This window comes from Pinus tabuliformis, chromosome 2_1 (genome assembly GCF_031772625.1).
Source record: "Pinus tabuliformis cultivar Carrire ecotype Pingquan chromosome 2_1, CPIR1, whole genome shotgun sequence".
In the NCBI taxonomy this organism is placed as follows: domain Eukaryota; kingdom Viridiplantae; phylum Streptophyta; class Pinopsida; order Pinales; family Pinaceae; genus Pinus; species Pinus tabuliformis.
In genome coordinates, this window is record NC_142299.1 from 546,796,893 (window position 1) to 546,818,216 (window position 21,324).

Below are 21,324 nucleotides of genomic sequence, written 5' to 3' on the forward strand. Positions count from 1 at the left end.
GGTGCTTTAGTCAATAAATGCACATAATTGATATCTACTAACATCTAATTGATATTTTTAAAATTAAGAATAATATAAAACATCAATAATTTGATTCTTACTGTGCTCACTTAGTTACAACCTAATATTACGATCTAATGTGGAGGAAATGTATAATTTCTTTTGTGCTTAATATAGAGTTGACTTGTGATTTAGAAAAATAATAATAACAAAAACAAAAAATTGTGTGAGAAAAATGTGTTATTACTCTATCTTCTAAAATCATTTCAATATAACCATAAATAAAATATTTAATTATCCATGTTAACGAATATACAGCTATTTGGATTATTTTTTAGGAAATTGAATAAGGATTTGTTTGAATTGCAAGTTTAAGTTTTGTATTATTTACAATCTGATTGTCTCAGAGAGGTATCATCAAGGTTTTGAATCCATTTATACAAAAAAAATGCAAGTTAAACAATGAAAATTGTATCTCCGAAAAATTATATTTCATGATCAACATGGAGTTAATGCATGGTATACAAACACCTATTGGTGTGTTTCTTAGCTTGAAGTTGGTACATGGTATACACTCACATCTTGATGTTACTCAAAATGAAAGAAATTTGTAATTCCTTCCATAATGACTATGTAGGAAAAAACAGTAGAGGTCCATGTTAACTTCAAACCTATGAAACATATAATAAAAAAATGCATCTGAAAATACAAGCCTTTTTTAATTTGGTTTTGTGATATGAAATAGATTTATTTCTCAAAAGAATTGGTTCCCTCTCAACATTGATATATGAGAATTGTAATGAATCTATACTGATAATGTACATTAAATAATATCAAATCAATAGTTTAACTTTGGCAAAATAGAATAATCAACAAATTCAAATTAATTCAAATGGATGGTTTGAACATTATGATAATTTCCCATTTAATTATGATACATTTCTAACACTAATTATTATAATTAATATTAGCAAGGGTTTAATTCTAATTATGATAATTTTTTATTATTATAATTGGTTTATATTCTAATTATTATTATTTTTAATTAGGATTATTATAAAATATTTTTAAATAATTATGTTATAGTATACTTATCTTGTATTTCTAGTTGTTTTATTTTAATAAAAATGTCAATTTTTCTTATTGATATCTTACTGAAATTTCATTAATTAATTTAGAATCAATAATTTATTAATTCACCATTTTGTTGATTTAATAATCAATCAAATTATAAAAGAATTTGAGATTTAACTAAGTAAAAATACAATAAAATGCATTAATTTGAAAATTACATCAAATGTAATATCACTTTTACCGAATTATATATTGAAAATGATATTACATCCATATATATTAACCATTTGTTTTAAATTTAAGAAACCTAGTTTAGAAAGAAACTAATGTAGAGTAATGTCATAAATTTGTCGGTGCATAGTACGTGTTTTAGGAATTTATTGTTAATTTATGAAACCAAATCTTCACATTAACTCGTCGCTTTATAGTGAAATTATGTATAATAGTCCCCATGATTTCCAAAAAAAACTAATTCATTTTATTAAATGTAAATGATAAAATTAACGAAATCATTAACTACTTTATAAAAACACATATATATTCTCAAATATTTTCATGCCATTTTCACTATTGGTGAACACCTCACTTAAATAAGCATATTGGTCTCATTCAACCATACTTATTCATATATTTTATGAGGGGAATACAACCTCATAGCCATTGCATCCATGTTCTTATTCATTGCCATAGAATGCGCTCTACTTGTTATTCTTATTCATTGCCATAAAATACATTATACTTGTTGTTGGTAAGTTTGTAGTTTAAACTTTAAATACATGAGGGAATATTAACTAGCATTTGCACCCAGTGTTGCAAAGGAAACGCCGTAAGGCATAGTGTGTGGAAGAATATTGAAATGTGAATAGGTTTTTGTGGGTTTTTTTGGAAGCAAGGGTCGATGAATGCGAGCTTTTATTTGGGGGAGCGATGCCGGAAACCGTTGAAATAGAATGCAAGCAGCCATAAATATGCATTGAACCTGTTTAGAGACCTTTGTTTGTTGTTGGAAAAACTGTGGAGTTAAAGGTGAAGATAAATGAATGAGTCCATGTGAACAACAAACGGGCAACCATATTGATTTGGAAAGGGGTATTTAAGAAATCATTATTCAAATGGGAAATTAAATTAATATGCGAACAACAACCGAGCAACCATATTGATTTGGAAAGGGCTATTTAAGAAACCATTACTGAAATTGAAAATTAAATTAATATGAAGATATTTTGAAAACATGTATTATAATCATTAAAGTCAATTGATTTTGTAAACAAAATATGTTAAAACCCATTGACAATGAAATGGTTGTGAGGAAATAAACTATCAAAATGGCATTGATGTCGAAACATCCCTTTTTTAAGTTTGAAACGGGAAACACAAATAGTTGGGAGGACATGAACTATCAAAATGGTATTTGATGTTGAAACATCCTTTTTTAAGTGTGAAATGGAAAATACAAATATTGTATTGTAACATCCTTTTTAAAGTTTGAAATGGAAAATACAAAGTGTGATGTAACATCCTTTTTAAAGACTGGAATGGAAAACACAAATAGTTGTGAGGAAACAAACAATGAAAACGGTATCCGATCTTGAAACATATTTTTTCAAGTTTGAAATGCAAAATACAAACAGTGAATTGTAACAAAAGAGGTTCGAGAAGGAATATAATAGTCTAAAGAACATTGTGCTTGTCATTCCATATTTGAAGTTGTATGAAAACATGGCGGAGGCAGCGAAGGCCTTGAAGATGCAGCAATGGGCCTGCAAAATTTATATTTTGTTAGAATTAGTAATATGTAAACCAGTTGCAGAAATGTATTAGTAATACTCTGCAGGTGAGTTGTGTTCAAATGAATCTGGAATGAATGGTAATGAAGTTACCTTTGCTATGGGGATCCATATATTGTTAGTGGAAGATGCATGGTGAATAACGGCATATTGAACACAATTGGAGGTCAATGCACAGCTGGAGATGCAGTTTTTTTGCTTGCCAATCTACATGTAGTTGTGTAGGTATATTATTTCTGAGCCCATGTGGCCTGCTGCAAAAGAAAGAAAAGGTAAGAATGAGATGTATAGACAATATAAAGACATCCTAATATTTGCTTATTTACTAATAATGATTAAAGTTTGTTGTTGTTAAAAGATATGAAAAGTATGTTAATAAAGAGAATGAGGTAAATAAATGGAGGAAACCTTTTGGCGATGTCAAAGTACGGGTTGGAGCAGATTATCTGGAGGCGGCATTGAACGGAGAATTTCCTCCGCGTGTTTTCTGCGAGCAATGTTTTTGTTGTCCTTCATTTTACCGTAACGATCGAAACTGAATGCGGGGTTAATCCGGAGATCTTGCAGAGAAGGCACTCTTGAAATAGTTGTGAATGTGAGACCTTGACGTTCTGTTTTTCCAATGTCAATTGTTGCTTTTGGAAGGGTCATACCTTGAGATTTATGTATGGTTAAAGCCCAAGCCATCTTCAGTGGAATTTGTGCACGACCATTTCTTTTTACTGCTGGAATAGGCAAGTGAGTGGGGTTTCTTTCATCCCAAGGAGGCCCAATGTACTTGGGGAAATCTACAACAACAAATGTTGGAATTTGTGGTGGTGCAGTTGATTCTTTGTAAAAGATGGTTACAATTTTTCCAAGGGAACCATTAACAAGACCGGCTGAAACCCAAAGGTTGGAAGTCAACATAACTTTTTCGCCATTGCATAGCAATACAATTCGCTCAAGTTGCTCATCTTCAGAGGAAAGGCTGGAATATGTGGTGTCATCTTCAACAATGGATCGTGCGATAGGAGTGTTAAGAGATTTCATCATTTGCTTATTATGGACCGTTGTTTGAGCATTTGTTGGAAATAAATGCATGGAATCATGGAATGAACGTATTTCTTCTTCTGATAAAAAGGAATCTGTGCGCGACATGAGTATGTTGTAGTCATCGATTGTTGGATTTGCATCTCTAATGTTCTGTAGAATGTTCCTGAAAGTAACCTGTGCGATGTCGTCGCCTTGTTGACGAAATATTGTGTCCAATGTGATGACTGTGTCGAAGGTGCCCCACAATGCGCTTCCGTGGCTCGTCCCTGCATACAGAGGTATGTCTTTGACGGGTGGTAGCTGACCGAGATCACCAACTAATATTATGGAACAACCACCAAAAGGAGTGTTTCTTTGGTGGGGAAATGCCTCGCGAAGACGTGCATCAATATGGCTGAGAAGCTTTGGCCCAATGAAGCTCATTTCATCGATCAGTATGTATCTTATATGCTTGAGTTCTTCCTGGAATTTTGCAAGAGCACCACCTTCTAACGGCATAAGATCCTTTATAGGAAGGTGCAAAGCAGAATGGATTGTCGATGCTTGTATGTTGAAGGCAGCAACCCCTGTAGGGGCGAGGAGCATGATCGGTGAAGGTTCCAGGCTTGCAAGGCCTATGAGCATATCTTTGATGCAATTAATAAGGAGGGATTTTACCGTACCAGCAGTGCCTTGTATTATCATTCTGAGAGCGGGTAAATAATCCTTCCTAGAAAAATGATTAAAAATAATATTCAGAGCTTTTCTTTGCATTGGAGATAATGTAGTAAGGGTCGGCAGGGTATGTCGATGTGTTTGAAGAATGCGGTGGATGGAGCGGCTATTCTCAATGAATTGTATTGCATTATTTTGTAGATCCAATGGGATAGTGGTATGATTCCAGTTATGGGTGTCATCAAAGCCACGAAGACCAAGCATGTCAAGGTCATTTATGAGAAGCTCATTTGTAGGGTGTAATTGGGAAAGTAATTCCCATTCATTTATTTCCATGGCGTCTGCTGGATTGGCTTCATTCATAGTTGAGGTATCATTTGCGACAGATTCAATATCAGATGGTGTGCGGTGTTGATGCCAAGGATTGTAGAATGGGCGAAATGTTTGCCAATTTGTGATGAAATCTGCAGCAGAATCTCCTATATCTTGTACGATACGGCGAAAAGGTTTGTATAGCATAAGCTCAACCCTGCAAAAGTCAGCGTAGCAAGGTTCTGTTGTGGATGGTATGGAGGAGTAGCGTGGTATGACCCGAACAATTGCCTTTGTAGGCCTTTGTTTCCATTTGTTTGTTTTGCGACGAGGATCATATGACCAGGATCTTGCCGACTCTATTAGTGATGTGGACTCTAGGGTAGAAGGGCGTTGGATATATGTATCTATGAAGTGCGGGGATGTAGTGGAGGGGGCGTCCGTTTGTGGAAGGCGCATAAGAATTTTTTGGTTTACATTTAAAGAAATGAATGGCCGACTAGATAATGTTAACGGTAATTTTTGCAGCATATGGCAGGTTTCCTGGGCTCCAATGTCACGATCAACAAGGGTTTCAGCAAGAAATTTTCGGAATGCGGATGTTGCTGGGTCAGAAATGGGTGAAGCAAGGACAATTCTACGTAGCATGTCGTGGAAGCTTTCAGATTTTTTTTCAGCTTTGGATGCATATTTGGCGATATATTTTTGTACAGCGTGTATGGAGAGAACTGGTTGGCAGTCAACATTTGCACGCCAAATAGATAGGATGGTAGGGTTATGGCTATTGAGTCGATCGTCGTTCCGAGCAGGGGTGTATGTTTTTTGGCCATTGGAATCAATGAATAAGGCCGATTTTGGATGCAATTCCCACGGTGCTTTATAACGACATTGGAGTGAGGATCCATTTTTTCTTAGGCACGTGCTTTCTGAGCATTTTGTGTGACGTTCAACACAATTGACGAGTTGTTCATAGTCACTGAAAGGATTGGTTCTGAAGATTTGCGGTGTGGACAACAGGCAAGGGTCTTCGGGATTTGTCCAAGCATTTGGTTGGTTTGAACTCGAAGGAGCACGAGGGTTCCAAGCGGAAATATATTTGTCGAAGAACTGCCTTGCAATATCGACTGCTTCTGTGTCTTCCCAGTTGAGATTCCCCATATCAGGTGCATTTTCTATCCAAAGGAAACCATGGATGTGCGCAGATCCCCTATGTTGCCATTCATACCTAACAAGAATGCGTTTTTGTAAGATAATTTTGCAATAGGTGAGGAATGATGTTTAGAGTTCTTGGAGGAAAAAAAAAATGCGGTAGAATGCGTACCTGTACCAGTAATCTTTTGTATTCAGGTGTTTCTCCAAGATAATCTCACGAAATGCTGTGAATCTATGGTGCATATATAGCGATGTTAAATGTGGGTTAGAGATAATGTTATCATTTCTCCACTTTTGTTGTTTTCCAATATCAGTAGGAAGGCATCCGGGCATGACTGCATGAAGATCAGGCCATTTTGTATCAGCTGCACTTAATGTGAAGAAGAATGTCGGGCAACCGAGTTGAGATATCATGTCCATTAGCTCATTTTTAGCTTTGTGCCAAAATGACCTTGTTCCACGTAAAGAGCTACCGAAGCGCATGACTTGCTCCGCCAATTGCTCATCTGGAAACTGTTCTAATCGAATGTTCAGTTCTCGAATAGATATTGGAAAGTTATCTGTGATGTTTTTTTTCACAAAAATCGACGCTGTTGCTTGACTGCGATGCCGCATCATGAGATTATATATGTAATAACGAAAGCGTGGGTGGCTTCCAAATCTGTTATCGCAGTAACGTATGAGATGAAGTGCATATTCATGTAACTGCACTGCTTTCATTCTTGGCTGATTTGGCATTGCAGCGCCTGTTGGGAAAAGGGCGGGGAAAGCCATAGAGAGTAGACCTTCTGTGTTGTATTCATTGACTGGCGATAAACCAATTGTTGGCCACTCAATTGTAGTATCAGATTGGTGGTTGCAAGCATGCAAATAATGGCGGATTTCTTGAATTTCTGTATTTGTATTGGGTATGATGGGTACGAACGATGATGTTTGGGCAGCAGATGGGTCTGCGAAATCTTCGGTGAGCTCATGGGGTGGTTCAAGTGGAAGGCGAACAGTGGTTTCTGTAGTATTGGAATGGTGAAGCGAGGAGGAGACATCGGTGGGGATTGCTGGTAAGGATGCCAGTGCATTGGAATCAATACGAACATTCTTATAGTATGGGTCATTAGCCAATTTGTATTCCAATGCAGCGAGAACGCGATGTCTACTGACAATGAAATCATAAGCCTTATGGTCATTACCATGACGCGTGACAATTAGGATGTCCAAGTGCTCAACACGTCGTGGCAACATGTTTGCGATTTTTGTTATGTCTTGAGGAAAACAAATTGTGTGGCCACTGTATTTATACTGGCCACCACGTGCATGTGTTACCTGCAATATAGGGTTAACCCTAGCAATGAGCATTTCTTCTATTTGCGAAAGAGACGTAAGAGCAGCTGGTTGAGGGCCAGGGTCCATGTTGTTTGATAATGAGAAGCGATGACCCTTTGTTTCAGAGGCACATCTAGAGCAGCAATCCATGTGGTTGGAATTGCGGATATGTATTCCAGGATATGATTCAAGACAAATGGAGCATGGACATTTAGGTGGAAGTTTATCAAGCTTTGAATGGAAATCTCGATGTGCTTGATCGGTATAAACGTTGTTGAAAGCATGTGCAAAGGAGGAGTTAGGGCAATGAGGCATGGCTGTATTTGTTTGAGAGGTTTGCTGAGAAGATAAAGAGCCTGATAATTACAAGGGAGGATTGTTTTCAGGGTGGGGCATTTCAGACGAGGAAGGTTGGTCACCCTTTTGTTTTTTGTTTTTTTGACATTCTATGATGTTTTTTTTTGCTTGGTAAAGCTCACGGCGTCGTGCATTTATTCGTTCTTTATTTGTTGCATAGTATCTTCGAGCACGTTCATTATTAGAAGAAGAAGCCATTCGCAAAATTTATGGTACCTATAAGCAAGGGAGGGGAAAACAAGAATGTTATTTAGAGACAACAACCACGTTATTGTATGAAAGCGAAAGAAGGGTAAAAAATGCAAGCGAAAGCGAAAGAAGGGGAAAAAAAATCTAAGTTCTGAATAGTGCCATGTGATTTTTTTTATTTGAGAAATGTTTTTGAAAGAACGTATTAGTATTTTTGATGCATACATGTAGGTAGTTTCATGTGTAAAGTTGATAAAAGGAAAAAAAAAATGTGATTTTTGCTACTAACATATTGCTAGATACAATGGAGAACAAATATTTATTTCAATGGTATATAAGAAATTTTCATAAGAAGACATGCAACAATATATCTTGTAAAGTTGTATTTTTAAAATTGGGCAATAGGAATTGCCAAAAAGCAAGGAACACATTCTGCAATATTTATTTACAATGTCGAGATGCTCTGAATTTCTCGAAGGATGTTTTTGCATTCTGTCGTGAAATGTAGTTTTTCTTCTTTTATGATAACGCATTTCAATCGTGGGACTTCTTTAAAAGTTTCTGTCTTCACCGAAAGTGTGAAGATATGATCTGTCCATAGAGCTCTAGAGACAATTTCCTTGATTAGTTCTGGATCTGAAGATAATAGATAGAAGTCTTTGGCATTATTTCCAAGAATTGTAGAGCCCGCGTCTTCGAAAGCAACAGTTGAAGTCAATTCACCAGTGTGATCTTGTATGTCGATTTTCAATAAGTATCTCTAATCACAGTCGCTTACTTCAGCGTTGCACTTTGGACAGAACCACACCCCTGTATTTTGTGGAATAAGTTTTTTCATGCATTTTTTCCAACCAACAATGGACGGGCAAGAAATGTAGTAAAAACTATCCATAATAATTTTTGTTATTGTGCCCTTTAATTGGAAAAATGTTGGTTTCTCTAAGGAATCCATACTGTAAATGTCAGCAATTGTTATTTTATTTTTTTGGGGGCAAAAAGGAGATCTTGTTGTCAAAGATGTTGAAGCAGCAGTGGAGCCTTCTTTTTTAAACCACGACTTTAGCGTCTGGGCCTCTTCAATGTCAGGATCCACAAGAACAATGGATCTCGATGTAGTGCCGATATTTTTCCCATTAAATTCGCCAACACGTGCAGATTTGATTGCAACGATGGGGTTATTGCCTGTAGCACATAGGGAGGAGATTTCCTGTGAAACGGCTTTAAAATTATCGCCCCAAAAGATTGCATCTATGCTATACCCTGACATGTCTTGAAGCTGTACTGTTTGTTTATTGACTTCAGAGCCATCTCTTCTACGTATAGTGCATACACTGGAAATGTCTGTGACAACACCCAAAATATCAACAATGGAGTTGACGTTTGTTGTTCTGATATCATCAATTGATTTTATACTGAATTGAACTGCTGGATTATGTTTTTTTTCACTGGCAACATGTTCTATGGTAGATGTTGCATTCAACAAAATTTCCCAGTCATTGTTCAAGTGGTTGTATTGCTTATTAGCCATTTTCACATTCCCTTTAGAAACAATGTAGACATTTCCATTTTGGATTTTGTCGAAGAAATAATCTGCGACATTGTTGAAACATGTAATATGGATTTCTCCACCCTCTGTATCGAACAGGTCAAAGCCAAACACTTTACCGGGTCCGTATTGATTCTGAAATTGTCGAAGAGCTGTTTTCCTTTGGACATATCCTTTTATGCACCAGTTTGAGTGGTAAGGGTTTAACGATTTGATGGGAATTTGAACCGGTTGAACGGACGGGGCTGGAGTAGTTGGAAGAGGGCAGGGCCTTTTTGATGGAGGATGTGGATCCGATGAGGATGGAGAGTTTTCATCAGATGTGATGGGGAAACTCATAGTTGTTGGATTGCCAATTAAGGGTGCAAATGAAGTAGATATTTCAAAGTCTAATAGCTTTATAGACCTACACGACAAATGAGAGTCAAAGGAATAACTGTTAGAAGTGGTTGTGTTATAAGTAAAAGAATGTTAAATTTGAAATAAGAATTTTATAACAAACTTACGTTGAAGGACCAATAGCTGAGGTAGTCCAACTTTTAACATTTATAATAGAACCCTTTTGTAGCAAGCCTGTTGCTACGAGATCATTGAAATCTTTTGGAAGCATGATGTGTTTCTTATGTGTTCCGTCTGAAATTGCAGTACGATATCGTGGAGTTGAGTTTTGCATTGGTTGTATTGGCTCAAGCTCAGCAATTTGCAGGTATGGTTGAATATGAGCTGATCCAGATAACATTGAGGAAATTGCATTTTCAGTGAGGTTTGATGTCATTTTCTGGTACAAAACAAAACACAAAAATGTTGTAAGAAGCATGTTTAGTTTTTTTCTAAATGAGTGGGCATCTAAGCTTATAAACATAATGAAGAAAGATATTTATTACAACATCTTTATACGTTCATTTTTTGTAAGCATACTTCCACGAAGCGCAGAGGAAGGAGAGGGAGAAACAAATGAAATAGAAGGTTTGGGGATAACTCCAGTATCATCTGGTTGCTGATTTGATTGCCCAAAAATCATGGTGCTTTGAACGACAGAGGTCGAGAAAAGCCATACCAGCAGGCGAAGTGCAAGCCCTGGAAGGGACAATGTAGCCATATGAGGTACACCAACATCTCCCCTAGAGGAAAAGGGAGTAGGGGAAATCCTTAATTGGCGGACACCATTTTGTCAAACTGAGACCAACGAGGGAGCAGTGTTGTTATTCCGATTTGAATAAATTGTATGACACTTTGACACAACTGCTTTTTCAATTTTTAAGAGACGAGAAAAAGCTAAAGACGACTCTAGTCGCCTTCGATCTGGGCAACTCTAGTAGCATCTGGTTGCTGAGTTGATTGATCGAGAATCAAGGTGTTTTGAATGGCAGAGGTCGAGGAAAAAGTATATTGGCAGGGCAATTGCAAGGCCTGGAAGGGTCAATGTAGCCATATGAGGTGCACCAACATCTCCCCTAGAGGAAAAGGGAGCAGGATTCCTCCATGGGGAAATCCTTGAATGGTGGACTCCATTTTCTTACCCTAAGACCAACGAGGGAACAGTGAGGTTATTCCGATTTAAATAAATTTTATGACACTTTGACACAAGTTGCTTTTTCATTTTTTAAGAGTCGAGAAAAAGCTAAAGATGACTCTAGTCGCCTTCGATTTTTAATGAGCCTGAAGTGACAAGTGCTCAGATGGTCCTTTTCTTTTAAGGAGTCTGAAAAGGAATGAAAGTGACTACTCTGTGAGGTTATTCCGATTTAAATAAATTTTATGACACTTTGACACAATTTGCTTTTTCATTTTTAAGAGTCGAGAAAAAGCTAAAGATGACTCTAGTCGCCTTCGATTTTTAATGAGCCTGAAGTGACAAGTGCTCAGATGGTCCTTTTCTTTTAAGGAGTCTGAAAAGGAATGAAAGTGACTACCCTGTGAGGTTATTCCGATTTAAATAAATTTTATGACACTTTGACACAATTTGCTTTTTCATTTTTTAAGAGTCGAGAAAAAGCTAAAGATGACTCTAGTCGCCTTCGATTTTTAATGAGCCTGAAGTGACAAGTGCTCAGATGGTCCTTTTCTTTGAAGGAGTCTGAAAAGGAACGAAAGTGACTACTCTGGATATCTAGACAGGGGGATTACCAAACCAATCGCAAAACTGCAGAATACTTTTTATGGTACGGCAGTCAATCTTCCCGAATGCTGTGTTCAGTGCATTGCGATCGATAGGGCGGCAGACACGGCTTCCTAAGGATAAAGGATATAGCCTACTGTGGTCTCCCAATATATACTCGACGGTACGTGGGAGCACAAGTCCGTATTGGCACTTGTCATTTCAAAGAGGAGGAATCACCCAACCTACGATGAAAGTGATAGTTACCAGGTTTTACGACGTCGGAACACGTCTCTAGCCTAGACTTCTAAATGGTGTGCGTTAGGTTCCAAAGCGTTTTTATGTTTATTGAAATGTATTTTACAGTTGATCTTTCTTAAGAAGTTTGCCTTTAAGGTTGATCGCGTGATGTACAGATACAATTCCTAAATATGCAATCTAAGATGATAAACAATCATTTACTTTCTTTTTTTTGCAATGAAAAGCCTAGCTACTAAGGAAAGAGAAGCGAAACTATTTGAACATAGAGCAGAGAGCACACGCAAAGTCCTAAATCAATTACCACATGCATTCTAAATGTAAATGTACATGCATGTATTTGCTTTCCGCTTTCTTAATGTGTGGATGACAAAAAAAATGACAAGTGGAATATAATATCAACACACACTAAAAAACAAGACAGCCACGATGGCACCACTTTGCATTAGTTAAACACAAAGGAATAAAATTTAAATTATCAAGAAAGCATATATATAACTGAATCATTTCAACCGGAAAATAATTTTGAATGAAATTTATAAGACTCTTTAGTTGCTCAGTGGCTAATGTACAATTGATGGAAGAGGATTTTGTATCATGGCCCATGGATGAAATAGAAATGGAGCAAAAGCTCGGAAAGGAGATTAAGGTTGTTACCAGAGATGAAGCAATATAGAAAACGCCCAGAAATGTCCGTCAACGCTGAAAGTTGGATTGCCCAGTGACAAAACAAAGTAGGCCAAGGCAAAGTATCTGTATTTAACATTGTTGTGTGAGTAACCAAAACAAGCTGCACATTGCTATGCAAATTAATAGTCTTTGCGAGAAGAAAACCCAACATAATCCACACAATATAATCCTCGCAAGGAAGGTTTTGCAGGGATTTAAAGGCTTTCTTATGCTATAAAATCCTAGGCAAATGTGGGTGCCCCAGCAAATAAAAATGTTTACCATAATACCCACTTACTATTAAGCATTGTCTCCAAAGGAACTTGAACAATATGATAAAAGACTGATCTTTTACTTCTATAATATACATAATGTTAAATATATGAAAAACACTTTCTGCTTGCAAGTAAGACTCTATGGTTGCTGAGTGGCTAATGTACAATTGATGGAAGAGGATTTTCTATCATGCTCCATGGATGAAATAGAAATGAAGCAAAAACTCGGAAAGGAGATTAAGGTTGTTACCGGAGTTGAAGCAATACAGAGAACGTCCAGAAATGTCCTTCAACGCTGAAAGTTGAACAGCAACTACAAATTAGTTTGCAACTGCTTCACACATAGTAAAAAATGGATATTGTCAGATAAAGGCAGGGAGAAATTCAATAACAAAGCAGAGATTAAACTACGTGCAAGATGATCCGAGAACAAGTAGTTTAATATCATCTGTTAATATAATTTGATGGTTAAAAAAATATGTTGCATCATTCAAAAGTTATCAATTCAAATTTACAGATTGAATATGCATGACTTTGCACACTAAAAATAGAATATGCATAACTTTGCAAACTTAAATAGTGATTTCAGAAGTAAAATATATAAATACATTTTATGAGTCAAATTACTTCCAAAGTTAACAAGACTGGATCTCGTTACAAGAACTTCCAGCCACCTTGTTCTAAGACCTTCATATTTAAAAACATTTTACCCTACTTATACTCTGTAATTGAGAGTATAGCTAGAATATAAGGCTGTACTTCGTTACACGGGATATATAAATATGCACATCAAAGCCTGATCGAATAACATGAGAGCATAGTTCAAAACACCAAGTTGAAGCCTAGATTTATATTTAATGTTGCACAAAATTTGGCATAAAGCATAGGATAAACCACTGACAAAGTTAACAAAGCCTGATTGAATAACCTGAGAGCATAGTTCAAAACACCAAGTTGAAGCCTAGATTTATATTTAATGTTGCACAAATTTGCAAATGACAGATATGGTGGAAATTCATATATCTGTATTGTTCAGAGTTTTAAGAAGCACATGTATCTAAGAATCCAGGAACCTGAGGCTCTGGGCTTACGCTATCTTCATCAAGATTGCCGTCCTGCCATTGTACACAGAGATGTTAAGCCTAGCAATATATTGGTTGATTCTGACATGACTGCAAGGGTTGCAGATTTTGGAGTTGCAAAGCTGATTCGAACTGGTTCGGAGGCCATGTCTTCTGTTATTGGCTCCTATGGCTACATTGCTCCAGGTAAAGTAGTTTCAAACTTCAGAACTATAAGTGGTCATTCTTTTTATGGTAACATTAATTTTCTTTTCAGAAACCATATACATTCTAACATCTTAGGATATAGCTTGTTCTTGAATGATACTCTGTCCATCCATTTTATGTTACATGATTGTCTCTGATGTGAGCAATTTACTTACAAAGTGTCTAACATCTTAGGTTACTCCATCAATCCATTCTATGTCAACATGGTTGTCTCTGGTGTGAACAATATACTTGCAAAGTGTCTAACATCGTAGGTTATACTTTGTTCTTGAATGATACTCCATCAATCCATTTTATGTTAACATGATTGTCTCTGATGTGAATAATTTACTTACAAAGTGAGTTAGGATGGTCTAAGTGCATTTTTCTTTCAGTTTCATGATTGTGTACCCTGGAAAATCTAAGAATACAAAAGGAGAATCTTGTATTGGTTTTACATCCCTAAAGCATTAAGATTAGCTGAACACAAAAGTAAAAGGGAATCGGTTTTAGCTACTGTTTGGATTTGAAGAAGGAATTCAGAAATATGAGTATTCTCAGATCAGACAACCTTATGGAAAAGGTCTTATTATTTTTATGTATTTGTAAGTTAGTTTGTGTATCAGATTCTCAGTGATTGATGGGTATGGAGTTGTGTTTAGCCCAGCTTAGTTCAAAATCCTAAATTTGCTATAAGGTAGCATTCATTGTTTTCTACATAGCCAATCAAATTCTTACACAGATTTTCTCTTGTAATATATACCTGAAAGTTATATGTTAAACCTAGCACAGACTTGTACTGTTTCATTAATTGAGGATGGTAGCAATCTATTAAGTCCATGAGTCTGGAAGGTTCCCATAGATGTAATTGCCTTCACTGCTATATCTCTTGGATTGATCTATGTTGGATCTTGCAATGATGAAGTGTCTCAGTCAATTATTATTGCCTTGATGGAGAGAAGTGATTCTGAGCTAGGAGAGCCACTTACTCGATTTCTTTGTTTAGGCCTTGGCCTCTTATATCTTGGAAAGCAGGTGAGTGGATTGATTCTGAACAGAGTCCATTAACTGCCATTATATCCTCCAGACATATATTGGTCAATGATTTGTGCTTACTTTGGGAATATGCTGTAAGAAAAAGAAACATAAGATATGCTGTTTTTTTTTAAAAAGAGTGAAGAAAGAGGTATATTTAAAGGAAAATTATGAAATATTTTACATGAGATCCCGTCCACACAAACTCCAGAGGAGCTGCTCAATTACCAGCTAATACAGTGATTAAAGGGAAGTGGTCCACAAAATAATTGAAAGGAGATAGGACATAGAGGTTTCTGGGAGTGATGACTGATTAGAGATTGCTGATGTTCTCAACTCCCTGGCATTCCCAGAAAAGTGTTAGAAGCTCTATTTAATGTTGTATTTGTACTAACATTGAAGGTTGTTACCGTGTTGTTTAGCCAAGAGGTCGTTTTTAGGAATCTTGTTTGTTGCCATCTGTATGATTTTCTAAAGCACTCAACTATACAAACGTATGCAGGGAATTTATAGTTTAGTAACTTCTAGAAAAATACCTTTTGATAGCATTTTGACAAGGAACAAGTAAAACATTCATTTATATAACATACTGTTGCGGATTCCTGGGTGCTATTTTTTCTGCTTTCTGGTATTTCAACTTTTCCAAGGTGGAAAGATCTAGGTAAGCGCATGTAGGTAATGGTTTAAGCTAAAGATTAAATGAGGGTCACCATGCCGTTTCCAATATGTTGAAGAAGATTTATTGCCAATGATGCTATAGGTATTAAAGAAGTGTTTTGTTTGATTTTTGTGAGATGTTATGGCACTAGGTAGTGATGTATGCCTTGCATAATGTCTGTGCTAACAAGAATACAGGTTTTCCTTGCTTTTGCTCAAAGTCACAGGCTTTTAACTCTTCTCTTGAAATAAACAGGAAAAAGTTGATGCAACTTTGGAAGTAGCAAAGACATTCAATGAGAAAATATCAAGATATTGTCAAGTTACGCTGGAGTCCTGTGCATATGCAGGGACTGGAAATGTTCTCAAGGTAAGAAATGAATTGGCTGAAATGAGACCTGTTCTAGATGAAGCTATTAAAGCTAAAGAACAGATTACAAGAGATTTGAATGTTATAAGCTGGAGACATGTCCTACAATGGTTGAAAAAGAACAACTTGAGACAGAACCTATGAGAACAAGGCAGCTGACTGATGAACTTAATGGTCAAATATCTCAACTTAGTGATGAAATGCATGAAATAAAGGCTGAAAAGGTTAAAGCGATGAATGATCTTGATGAATTCAAGGTCTTGGTCAAAAAATTAGAAAATGAGAGAGCAGAGCTATCTGAATATCTTCATGTAGTGAGAGCTGAGCTGGAGCAAATGAAAAAAGAAGCTGATTTCCACCAAAAACATGAAGAAGAAAGGAATCGATTCTCTGAGGAGAATGCCAAACTTTCTGCAGAGCTATATGATTGCAAGGAATATTTATCAAGGAGGCAAGATGAAAAATCAGAACGTGATAAGCAATTGAGAGATATGGTACTTGAGCTTCATAAAGCTACATCAGAAAATATGAATTTTGCAAGCAATGTGTGCAAGCATAGACATATGTTAACAGAGGTAGAGGGTGAATGCTTTCTACCTATCCCTGAGGCAAGATGCGACTCAGCTTTGTTGCAGAGACAACCTTATGGAAAAGGTCTTATTATTTTTATGTATTTGTAAGTTAGTTTGTGTATCAGATTCTCAGTGATTGATGGGTATGGAGTTGTGTTTTAGCCCAGCTTAGTTCAAAATCCTAAATTTGCTATAAGGTAGCATTCATTGTTTTCTACATAGCCAATCAAATTCTTACAATTTTCTCTTGTAATATATATCTGAAAGTTATATGTTAAACCTAGCACAGACTTGTACTGTTTCATTAATTGAGGATGGTAGCAATCTATTAAGTCCATGGGTCTGGAAGGTTCCCATAGATGTAATTGCCTTCACTGCTATATCTCTTGGATTGATCTATGTTGGATCTTGCAATGATGAAGTGGCTCAGTCAATTATTATTGCCTTGATGGAGAGAAGTGATTCTGAGCTAGGAGAGCCAATAGTGGAGCGTTTACCTGGAGTTCTTTGGTGAAAAAATAAAAACTATGAACAGGAAAAACCATATTAAAGATTTATCTGGCATAATCTTAGAAAATGTTTTTACAGACAAATTCAGTGCATGTATCATTGTAATAGGGATTTTGGCCCTGTTTCCTCCATGACCTCACGTGCAGCACACTCCTCCCAAGTCTCTCATGCACATATGTGCGAATAAACAAGGATTTTGCATTCTACCCATTAATGAGTACAAGGGAAAACAATAAATTTGCAAGAGAGAAAGAACAAACAAAAAAGACCACTATTGACATTGTGGATGCAACATTCACTAGGCTTTGTAATTTGTATATGGATAAGTCCCTGAATCTATGTTAAGTTTGCAACTTAAAGCATGACCAAAAGCAGCACATTGGTAGAATTAAAGCTATTTTGCCACAGTAGTTGCAGGGCACAAAAGCCTCTAAAGACACCAATGCAATGATTTTGAATCAGGTTTGATTTGGACATGGAAGGCTCCATTAAAGATATCCTTGTAAGGAGCTATGTTTGAAGCTCTCAACAGGCTTGATCTGTTTGGCCCCCTCCTCTTGTGAACAGCACTATTGGATCCATTGAGCGGAGGCAATTTGAAGAGTGCCCAAGGACCCAGGTCACTTTGACTGCCATGAACAAAATTATAAATGGATGCCGTACTCATTAGGCGTTGTCTATGGGCAGACCCTAACCCTGGGTTATATATGTTGTGACAGAAAGCAACACAGTTAAGTCCCTGAATCTATGTTAAGTTTGCAACTTAAAGCATGACCAAAAGCAGCACATTGGTAGAATTAAAGCTATTTTGCCACAATAGTTGCAGGGCACAAAAGCCTCTAAAGACACCAATGCAATGATTTTGAATGAGGTTTGATTTGAACATGGAAGGCTCCATTAAAGATATCCTTGTAAGGAGCTATGTTTGAAGCTCTCAACAGGCTTGATCTGTTTGGCCCCCTCCACTTGTGAACAACACTGTTGGATCCATTGAGCGGAGGCAATTTGAAGAGTGCCCAAGGACCCAGGTCACTTCGACTGCCATGAACAAAATTATAAATGGATGCCGTACTCATTAGGCATTGTCTATGGGCAGACCCTAACCATGCTGGAACCATATGACAGTGAGGAAAATAATAGACAGACCATCAATATACGAAACATTCACACAACTGTAGAATACTATCAAATATGTCACAGGGATTGCCTGTAAGGCAATCTATACATCCTTGACATGCAGATCGAATCCCAGCACTAATGTAACATTGGTGCATAAATCCATCAATCAGTATGAAAGGCACGCACATAAACTTTGCAATTATTCATATTTCTCTAGATGTCATAGCATCAACCATTGAGTAGTAGTCACCATATAGGTAATACCCTGGATTCTTACAGGCTTAAACTTTACAGCATATTGGGTTTTATTCCAACAGTTTGTAGTAGTAATAAAACAACTTACATTGTTACCCAAAATCTTATAGTGAAGTTGTATATACAAGAATTTTAAACAGAGGATATAACAACATGTTATAATAATGCAATTGCTACAGCTATTGCTGAAAGTTCATGATGTAGCAACGTATTAAAAGGTAACAGCATTTTCATATCAGCAGTTTGAAACAATACTTGTCAACTACCTATGTGTGATAGCAGATTGCTTGTGTTCTTTTATTGATTGTATTAACACACTGAGACCGTGCAATACTAGTGGGTGACTTCATAATTCGAAGTTGCAAGGATCACTTGCTGTCACGAGTTCTCTCCTGCAGTCCTTTCATTGAGGCAATACCAACCTTGACAATAAAAGTGTAGAAATTTTCATTGAGGCAATACCAACCTTGACAATAAAAGCCAAGAAAAGCACAAAATTCACAAATTTAATCTAAACGTAACTTGATTGGTCTAATTATAGTTGCATGATAGAAACCACTGCTAAGCAGGAAGTGAATGTAAATATGGCTGGTTTTATTTTACGTTGAAGAGCATAAATCGTAACAGGCTTCCAGCCTAACCATTCTCTCTAAAAGATTAAAATACGCATCTTTACCTTCAAAATAGAATTAAAGCCAAGCTATAATCCAACGGACGGTTGGCCGCCGACTCGAGATAATAAACCAAAATTATTTCTCCCAATCTATACTGTGCCTCCAAAATGACTTTAAGTACAGAGGTGAGCATATTTAAATCACATCAATTCGTGATGGAATTTCTTTAATTTCGAGGAACCAAGGAAGAGGAAATGAGAATAAAAAACTTGTCTCATACGGATATTTAGTTTTTCCCCAGTCTCCAAATTAATTTATTATTATATGAATGTTCAAATTGTAAACTTAACACATAATAATCAAAAATATATTCTATGTAATTTGATATCACATCAAAACATTGACCTCCACTTATATAAGCAACCTCATATCAAAGCGCTGAAGCAGATAATGCGATGTCTGGCATTTATTTTACCGGCCACATGCATATTTGTTAATCAATGCCAGTTTCCACATAAGCAGAAACGTAAGATAATGGCGATCATATCTCTACACAACTAAATTTTATCATTTGGCCCTGAGGATCAAAATTCCAGATATGGGATAAGTGAGCCTGCCCCATATAAATTTCGGAGAGCAACTATTTTATTTTCTGGCTTGAACATGGGAAGAGCGTCAAATTTAATAAAACCGTTGCAATTAACCCATCAAAAATGCATCGAGATTTCATCATCAAAGAATTAATAATGAAAAGAATTCTTCTACATGCAGTGACATTGGGATAGCAAAAAGCTTTTATATGACACAAAACTCAACATGCAGCTCTAAAGTTTCCGCTGGATATTGAAACAGAAAGGGCGTTTAAGTCTAACATCCAATAATAACCTAAATCTCCCTTATCATTATTCATATATGTTCGCATGAGAAGAATATCCACTCTTCTCATGTTTGTTTTGAAGGTATATTCTCTATTCGTTTCAGGCATGCATCCGAAATTTTGCGCAAACCGTGGGTCGAATATATGATTCTAATGGTTGCGCAATCTTCATAAATAAATTTTCTAATGCTATTCGAATCGCACACCAAGGCAGAAGTAAATTAAGGCTCTGATACCAACTGTTAGATAACTAATAACTTAAACAGTGATTCTACATGCGGAAAGAACTGAAAAGAATCACTGAAACTTAATACCCAGGGATACGGGTTACCTCCAGCCATTGGTGATGTTTTGATGAAGGCCACAGTCCACTTTCCTGCTACTTCTTCAGCACTCCAGCTTCAATCCAAGCAAAAGAAAAAGAACACAAGAATTCTGAAGGCACTTCCAAGCTCTGCTATCTCAGCTAGATGGTGTAGAACTGAAGGGGGTTGAGATATGAGCTTGGGGACCAACAGATGAACATATAGCTAAGCTTCCATCAAGCTTCTAAAAGCTATGTGTTAGAAAAACCACAAATCAAGGTAGAGATCAGATCAAAGTAATGGACCACTTTAGTAGCTCCCAATTATAAATTTAGTAATTGCAGTTGATTTTCTTAACTTAAGGAAACTACTGCAGTTGGTTTCCATAAGTTAAGAAAAGCTGCAATTCCATAAATCAAGGTAGCTTTTGTGTAAAATCAATGGATCTTAACAGTCAGAATCATCGATCTCATACTTGGAAGCCAATAATACTGCTGGATATTGAGCTGTTAAGCAATGAAATGAAATCGGTGCCCTATCCATTCTCTGGCCGTTAAAATGATATTGAGACCAAATTTGCTGCATCTAAAGTTTGTCCTGGCTTGACTTTAGCGTGTCAGCCCCTTGTTTCTCTGCGCCTCTGTGAAAAAGGCATGGCTCAGTCGATTCACAAGAAAATGACTACTTCATGGATATCATATGAGGAATTGCCTTACGAATGGGTTTACTTGGTTGGACTTCATGGACAACTTAGTCATGGACATCAGGTTGGAGACATGGAGCATGGCAGTCTTATGTAGGGACATTATGCAGAGCACTTGTAGAGGTGTCGCTTATGGGCATTCGATGAGGAGTGCCAAGGCAGGGATGTTGTGCAGGTATGGGCTCCAATCCAATATAGGCTTTTCACCATATGACCAAGGCTACATATAAGAATCCACTGACCAGGGTATCGCTTTCCGCCTAGTTCCTCGCTTTATACTTATGAGCCTGTGCTGGTCCCGTACTCCGTTTAT

At 36.7% G+C, this 21,324-nt stretch overlaps 1 protein-coding gene and 1 long non-coding RNA gene across 3 annotated transcripts; one reads left to right on the top strand and one right to left on the bottom strand.

Moving 5' to 3' along the window:
* Positions 1-1,870: 1,870 nt before the first annotated feature.
* Positions 1,871-13,132, bottom strand: LOC149201502 (uncharacterized). Its single transcript, XR_016253872.1, has 4 exons — positions 12,977-13,132; positions 12,440-12,535; positions 2,955-3,115; positions 1,871-2,834 (listed from the first exon to the last, which is right to left on the bottom strand). It is a non-coding gene; the product is annotated as an uncharacterized LOC149201502 (long non-coding RNA).
* Positions 13,133-13,475: 343 nt separating this feature from the next.
* On the top strand, positions 13,476-16,584 carry LOC149201503 (leucine-rich repeat receptor-like protein kinase TDR). 2 transcript variants are annotated; one of them, XR_016253873.1, is made up of 2 exons: positions 13,476-15,029; positions 15,943-16,584. XR_016253873.1 is itself a non-coding variant. In XM_089402952.1 (2 exons), exons 1-2 carry the CDS (start codon positions 13,703-13,705, stop codon positions 15,951-15,953), a joined length of 303 nt encoding a protein of 100 aa, XP_089259078.1. In that variant the 5' UTR covers positions 13,476-13,702; the 3' UTR covers positions 15,954-16,584. The 2 variants fall into 2 exon arrangements, 1 of the variants encoding a protein (XP_089259078.1); XM_089402952.1 differs by having other exon boundaries at positions 13,476-13,994.
* The last annotated feature ends 4,740 nt before the right edge of the window (positions 16,585-21,324 follow it).

Coding starts and splice junctions, on each gene's coding strand:
- LOC149201503 (XM_089402952.1), top strand. CDS start 13,703: ATGTTGCACAAATTTGCAAATGACAGATATGGTGGAAATTCATATATC.